At 52.7% G+C, this 7,303-nt stretch overlaps 1 protein-coding gene across 3 annotated transcripts; it reads left to right on the forward strand.

The window, feature by feature from the left end:
* Positions 1-307: 307 nt before the first annotated feature.
* Faap20 (FA core complex associated protein 20) lies at positions 308-6,082 on the forward strand. 3 transcript variants are annotated; one of them, XM_075946192.1, is made up of 5 exons: positions 324-400; positions 882-1,026; positions 1,129-1,409; positions 5,146-5,241; positions 5,274-6,074. In XM_075946192.1, exons 1-4 carry the CDS (start codon positions 339-341, stop codon positions 5,216-5,218), a joined length of 561 nt encoding a protein of 186 aa, XP_075802307.1. In that variant the 5' UTR covers positions 324-338; the 3' UTR covers positions 5,219-5,241; positions 5,274-6,074. The 3 variants fall into 3 exon arrangements, with proteins under 3 accessions (XP_075802306.1, XP_075802307.1, XP_075802308.1); XM_075946193.1 differs by having other exon boundaries at positions 5,738-6,074; XM_075946191.1 differs by having other exon boundaries at positions 308-400; positions 5,146-6,082.
* The last annotated feature ends 1,221 nt before the right edge of the window (positions 6,083-7,303 follow it).

The raw sequence follows: 7,303 nt of genomic DNA on the forward strand, positions 1-7,303 counted from the left end.
GCACGGGCAGGGCAAGACTGACAGCTATCTGCACGTGCTGTTAACAGAAGGGCACACCAGGCTCCAGAGTGGCCTGCACAGGGTCGGGTGGGCCCAGCCTCGCACGCCTGCAAGCTGGGGGGGGGGCAGCTCTACCGTCCCGCCCCTCCATCAAGGCGGCAGCGTGGCGCCCCCCAAAACGTTAGGATTCCGGCGCCTTAATTCTCAAGTGCCACAAAGGGGAGATGGCACTCGGCAGAGTGGGCAGTGGGGGGGTCTGGAGGCCAAGAGAGCTGGTCCGGGTCGGAGGGCGGGTCGGGTTGCACGTCTCACTTCCGCCGGACGCTCTTGGGAGAAGGATGGAGGAGGAGCAGAGGCTCCGGGGGAGGCTGAGCCGCCGCAGGCCGCCCGCAGGGGGCGGGTGAGGCGGGATGGAAGGGAAAGGGTGGGGACGCTGGGGGTTCGGGCAGGCGGTGGGGCCGCGGGAAGACAAGGGGGGGTACCGCGACTTTCCCGTCGAGGTGCGGGGTTCCTTGCACACTTGCACCCCGCCACTGTGAGGCCTGCCCCCAGCAACGCTCCGCCTTTCTTCGGGCGCGGTCGCTTCTTCCGCCCAACCCTGCGGTCCCCCCCCTCCCAACGCACACACAGCCCCTCCACCCCTCTTCCCGTCGCCTTTCGAGGCTCTCCCTGAGAGCCAGCCCCGGGCTCCATTGCCCCTGGAGCCCACTTAGCCTCCAACGTGAACTGCACTCCTGATCCCTTACTTCGGACTGCCCCCCTCCATGACTCCACCGTCGATTCCTTCCGCTCCCCTCCCCCAGTCTTGCTACCCCTCCCTGTAGAGCCCCTCGTGACCTCCCTTTCGGGATTCCCTGGCTGACACTTCTTGTGCTTCCCAGGGCCCCCAACTGCCCGCCCTGGTTTCTCTTGGAGGACCGTCAGAGAGAGCCATGGGCTGCCCTGCTGCGTAGCACTGTGAGCGGGAACGTGGATTTGACCCCGAAAGTCGAGCCATTGCCAACACTGCCAGCTTTGCCCGGCCAGGTGTGTCCAGAAGCACTGAGGGACGTCGTAGGAGAGGGTTCCCAGGCCCTGGGGGAGGTCATGGTGGCGGCGGCTATGACCTCATGGGCTTCTGTTTTTCAGGAGTCTCTGCCTGATCCAGAGCCCACAGTGCCTCCTGAGGTCTTCACTGTGGGATCCAAGACTTTTTCCTGGACGCCTTTTCCGCCTGCCCTTGGTGGTTCTGGAAACTCCTACGAGTTGTTCCGCGGGATTGGAGGCTCCCTGGGGTCACCCACTCCAGCCCTGAAAGGATATCCTGCACCAGATTCCCGTCAGACTCCCAGCACGGAAGAGTGTGTGTCCGTGCAGAGTCCACCCGTGTTGCTGAACTGCCCACTGTGCCAGAAAGCATTTGACCCGAAGTGAGTGTTCCACCCCGGACGTTAGGCTTAAGATATAGCCTAGGCGGTGGTGGCGCACGCCTTTAATCCCAGCACTCGGGAGGCAGAGGCAGGCAGATCTCTGTGAGTTCGAGGCCAGCCTGGTCTACAAGAGCTAGTTCCAGGACAGGAACCAAAAGCTACAGAGAAACCCTGTCTCGAAAAATCAAAAAAAAAAAAAAAAGATTTAGCCCGAGGTAAAACCTCCTGCTTGGGAGGCTGAGAGAGTGCCTGGATGTGGCTCTTTTTATTTATTTAACTAATTTTTTGTTGTTCTTTGTTTTTTTGAGATAGCATTTCTCTGTGTAGCCCCAGCTGTCCTGGAGCTCAGGGCTGTAGACAAGGCTGGCCTCAAACTCACTGAGATCTGCCTGCCTCTGCCTCCAGAGTGCCAGAGTGCTGGGATTAAAGGTATGGGCCACCACCGCCAAGTTTATTTAACTAATATTTAAGTTAAAAATAGTTACATGTATGTGTCATGGTACACATGCAGGTGGAGGTCAGAGGAAAACTTGCTGAAGTCTGTTCTCACCTTTCACCATGTGACCCTTGGAATTGAATTTACTACTCAGGGTTGGCAACAGGTGCCTTTTCTTGCTAGCCCCCCCCCCTTTTTTTTTGACTCTCGGTGATGCTCTTTCTTCTGCCTCCCAAATGCTGGGATTTCAAAAATGTACCACCACATTTGGTTAGCTTTGGTTACTTAAAGTTACCCAGAAACTTGCAGAACTTGAGCCCACTGTTGCCAGCTCGCAAGCTCGCAAGGCAGTGTGTTTTATATGGTATTTAGCTGGGTGTACCTGTATCCCCTGTGTGACGTAGAAACAGCCTGGGAAGGAAATGGATTCTCCCAAGTTCGCTGCTAAGTTGACAAAACCAGAAGTGAATCACAAAGTTAGCTTGGTTATCAGAAGATAAGGCAGGTGGAACCCTAGTTCAGAGCCCAACAGGTCCACCAAATATTCTTTAAAACTATTTGTCCTGAGCTGTGAGTGTTGCCCACGTCTTTAATCCCAGCAGCACTCAGGAGGCAGACGTCTGTGAGTTCAAGGTCAGCCTGGTCTACGTAGTGAGCTCCAGAACAGCCAGTGATGTGTGGAGAGGCCCTCTCTCAAAAAAACAAAGCAAACCAAAATGTTCTTATTACTGTTTGTGTGATGTATGTATATGTCCATGTAGGTTTGTGTGCAGACGTGCCCATGTATATGGAGGCCACGTCAAGTGTTTTTCCTGATCATTTTTCACCTTATTTTTTTATTTTTAATTTTTAAAAAAATTTATTATGTATAGTGCTCTGCCTGCAGGTATGCCTACAGACCAGAAGAGGGCACCAGACCTCATTCTGGATGGTTGTGAGCCACCGTGTGGTTGCTGGAAATTGAACTCAGGACCTCTGGAAGAACAGCCAGTGCTCTTAACCGCTGAGCCATCTCTCCAGTCCCCTTTTGAATTCTATTCTATCTATCTATCTATCTATCTATCTATCTATCTATCTATCTATCTATCTATCTATCATCTATCTGTCTTTGGTTTCTTGAGACAGGGTTTTTCTGTGTAACAGCCCCAATTATCCTGGAACTAGCTGTGTAGACCAGACTGGCCTCGAACTCACAGAGAGAGGTTCACCTGCCTCTGCCTCATGAGTGCTGGGATTAGAGGTGTGCGCTACCACTGCCCAGCCCCACCATATTCTTTGAGGCAGTCTCTCACTGAACCTAGACTCATTGTTTTGGCTAGGCTGGCCAGATGAGTTCCAGGGATCCACCCCTGTCTGCTGCCACCCCAAGTACTTGGGTTGTGTGGCATACTGCCAGTGCTTGCCCTTTTATGTGGATGATGTTTGCACAGCAGGTACTTTATCAATGGAGCCGTTTCCCCAGCCTCCAAACTGTGGCTTTTTATCAGAATCAAGTCTTTATGAATTCGGGAGGGGCCCCAATCCCAACCCTCAGCAACAAGTATCTCTACCCATAACCACATAGCTCAGACAAAGGGATGTTGGGTGTGGGCTGGCTCGAGGCAGGTTGTGGTTATCCCTGAGTGGGTCCTGTTTATGTGACAGTGAACGGTTTGCAAAGTTGGCATCTCCATGCTTCTTACCCATCAAGAGAACCAGGGGCAGAAGCTGGGGTTGGGAGCCCTTTTGGGAAGTCCATTCTCGCAGAACCTGTGTGATCTTGCCAGGGTTCCCAGCCCCTCTTGTTCCAGGAGGGCTTTTTGCCTGTGCCGTCTTTGCATTTCAAGGCTAAGACTCCTGAAGACAGGACTACTGAAGGGGGAAGCTCTGCCCACTGGGCGCCTCTCAAGTGGCTGTCCAAAGTGGGTATCAACAAGGCAGGCTCAAGTCTGCAATGACTATAACAAGCTGTTACATCAAACTGTACAGCAGCTAGGATGTATTGGGCCAGCCTCACTCCTGGAGGTGGCAGCCACATCGTCGGGCTGCCTGGGGGGAACTCATATCTCATGCTCTTGAAGGAGCCCTCTTTCATTTCTGCCCCTGTGCAGGATGTTGTCACAGTGGGCAAGACCCAGGCCAGGAGGCAGACCCAGAACGAGCTGTCCTGTTGTCCCCTGAGGGCAGTCTGTGCAGCCATTGCTGCCCACCCTCAAATGAGCCTGGGATGCCCTTCAGGGAGGCCAGGCAGTCTTCTTGCTCAGCCTTCAGAGTAGCTGGGAAGACAGGTGTGTACCACGCCTGGCTCATAACTGTGACTCTATAGTTTGTTCATATTCCGATTCTGGGCCTGACATCCCTGAATCCATGCTGGTTAGCCATAGCCAGGACTCAGCTGTGGCTAGGAGTTAGCAGAAGCCCCGCTGTGAAAACAGCTCTGGAGGAATCCCTGAGAACCCACTTGAGGGATGCTGCCTGGGAACTCCCGACAGATGGCTGAGATGCACACGGAACCTTGACGTTCCTTGGAGAAAACCAGAGGGAGGAAGTGCTAATACCTTGGTTAGATTGGCCGAGGGGCTCTCAGGGACTTCAGAGACCATTTGCCGGGGACTGCCAAGTTAGGGGGCCACTGGACGTCACGGGAACTGGGACTCAGGCGAGGGACCTTGCTGTCCGTCCATTCTCTGTTGTTCATCTTAGGGGAGGTCTGTTTCCATTCTGGCATGGATCCGGGCGGACTAGGATGAGGTGAGCAGGCCAAGGCCTGGGGTGCCGTGACGGCAGGTAATGGGCATCAGGTTGGCCAGCGGGATGTCCAGAGGACACTTGGGACTCCTGTGGGTAAGCTCACCAGCCTCAGACATTCAAGCTGAGCTGGCTGCTGCGAGAATTCTTTTCTTTTATTGTGTGGGTTCTGGGATTGAACTCAGGTCATCGGTCGCTATCTTGCTAGCTCCAGAGAGTCTTTGGGTCTAGCTTTTGGCATGGCCAGGATGAGTGATCCAACAGATGAGGTGGGAGCTTCTCAGACATTGGTTAGGGTAGGAGTCTGTAGGACCAAGAATCTCTGGTGTAAAGAAGAGTTCTCAGGCAACAGGGAAGGCCTAACTCAACCCTACTGACCATTTCCTCCAACTGACTAGCCATGGATTCTCCTCAGTGGTTCAGAAATAGGTGGAGTTGCCAGGCGGTGTTGGTGCACACCTTTAATCCCAGCACTTGGGAGGCAGAGGCAGATGGATCTCTGTGAGTCCGAGGCCAGCCTTGTCTACAGAGTGAGTTCTGGGAGGCCTTGTGACTGTTTCCTCCCTCTTACAGGCTAACCCAGCTGGATGTGGATAGCCACCTTGCTCAGTGCCTGGCTGAAAGCACAGAAGACGTGGCGTGGTGATGTGACTGCTGGGACGTGTTCGTGTGGACATCTGAGCACAGGCTTCTGCGTCCGAGTGGACATCCGAGCACGGGCATCTTCTGGTTTCGCTCGTGGGCACTGAGAATAATGCTGATCGCTGTGGTGCAGACAGCAGCAGGTCCCTACCATGGTTCCTCTCATTGCTGACTTAACTGGGTTTAGAATCACCTATCAGACAGACCTCAGGCTGTGTCTGTGGAGCTGTCTCCAGGGATTAACTGAGAATGGAAGACCCACCTTGGATGTGGGTGGTGCTGTCCTGTGGCCTGGGGTCTCACTGAATGAAAAGGAAAAAAGGAGAAATTGAGCTGCTTCCTTACTGGGGACGGATGCTCTTCTGACCTGGCCACCAGAGCTACAGCAACATTTGCTGCTGTGCCTTCCCTGCCGCGATGGACTGCACTTCAGCCATGAGCCAGAATAAATCTTTTCTTAAAAAATTATTTATTTATTAATTATGTATACTACATTCTGCCTCCATGTATGCCTGCAGGCCAGAAGAGGGCACCAGATATCATTACAGATGGCTGTGAGCCACCATGTGGTTGCTGGGAATTGAACTCAGAACCTCTGGAAGAGCAGCCAGTGCTCTTAACCACTGAGCCATCCCTCCAGCACCCCTGAGTAAATCTTAAGTTGCTCTGATCAAGTATTTTGTCATAGCAAGAAGAACCCCACCCAGGCAGGGGAGCCAGGCTCTGTCACGAGGCAGAATTGGGTATCTCTACCCAAGTCAGCATTTATACACAGGTAGTGCCCTTCTCCTGACTAAGAGTGACATACTGAATTACATTCCACAGACATTAATAATAATAATAATAATAATAAAAGCTAATGATGTGTATTCGTGTGTCTGTGTGCATGTGAATATGGTTGCCCAGAGGCCAGAGGAGGGTGTTGGATTCCCTGTAGTTATGGGCAGCTTTGAACTGCTGGGAACCAAACTTGGGTCCTTTGCGAGAGCAGTGTGTCCTAACCATTGAAGCCTGTCAGTAGCCCCAGCCACGCTTTTACTTCCCCAAATGCACTCAGCTCTCCATTCAGAAACACAGTGCTGCAGGCTGAAAGCTTTGCTCTCACTGACTGTGCTGAGGTCCTCACCCCTAGGGACAGTGGTGTGGAGATGGAGCCCTAGGGAGGTGATAGGTCATGAGGGCCAAGCAGCTTAGCAGACAGGAACCCCAGTGGACATGGACCTCCACCAGAACTCGGTTGGCACCTTGGTTTCCAGGACCAACCATGTTGGAAGCATGGTGTCTATCTATGGCACGGCATTTGCTCAGCCTGAGCCAACCCCTGGTTCTAGTAGGGCACTGGGCGGCAAGGAATGTGTCCTGGGCAGCTAGATCTGACTTCCACAGCATGTGGGGTTTCTGCAACCCTACCTACCGCTAAGGGGCGGGGCTCAGAGCACTTCACATCAAATCGGTTCCTGAAGAATGGAATTTAAGAGAGCGCTATGGGCCACATCTTGCCACCCACACGTGAAATGTGGCTGACATACAAAAGCAAATTTAGTTTTGTTTTTTTTTCTTCTTGTGCTAAAGCCCAGATTCTAGATAGGGGCTCCAATACCAGCCTGGTACCCTTCCTTCCCCCTTTGTGTTTGAACTCACTGTGTGGCTGAGGATAACTTGATTTTCCTGTTACTACCTTCCAAGTCCTGGGATTACAATGTCCACTACTAAATTTGTTCGTGTCTGACCTTCTTGTCTACGGAAACTAGCATTGGCCTGGGGTTAGCGGTAGGCGTGACTTGAAAGCTCGAGTTAACCAGAAAATCCGTATTTTCCTTTGAAGAACGGTTTCCATGAGTTGGATGTGGTGGCCACGTGGAGTCTCAGCACTTGGCAGGGGAAGGCAAAGGAGTTCACGTCTTCGGTTTTGAGAACGGACTCACTTCATGGGGATGGTGACAGTGGCACTGAGTATCTGGGACACTTACTTGTTCTTCTGTTTTGTGTTGTGAGCCTAAATGTCTTCTAGGAAGGGACTTCTAGGGAACAGAGTAAAACCCTTCACTCTCCCCAGACGCCTACGTCGAACACAATAACAGTAAGGGCG

Source organism: Microtus pennsylvanicus, chromosome 13 (genome assembly GCF_037038515.1).
Source record: "Microtus pennsylvanicus isolate mMicPen1 chromosome 13, mMicPen1.hap1, whole genome shotgun sequence".
NCBI classification, from domain to species: Eukaryota; Metazoa; Chordata; class Mammalia; order Rodentia; family Cricetidae; genus Microtus; species Microtus pennsylvanicus.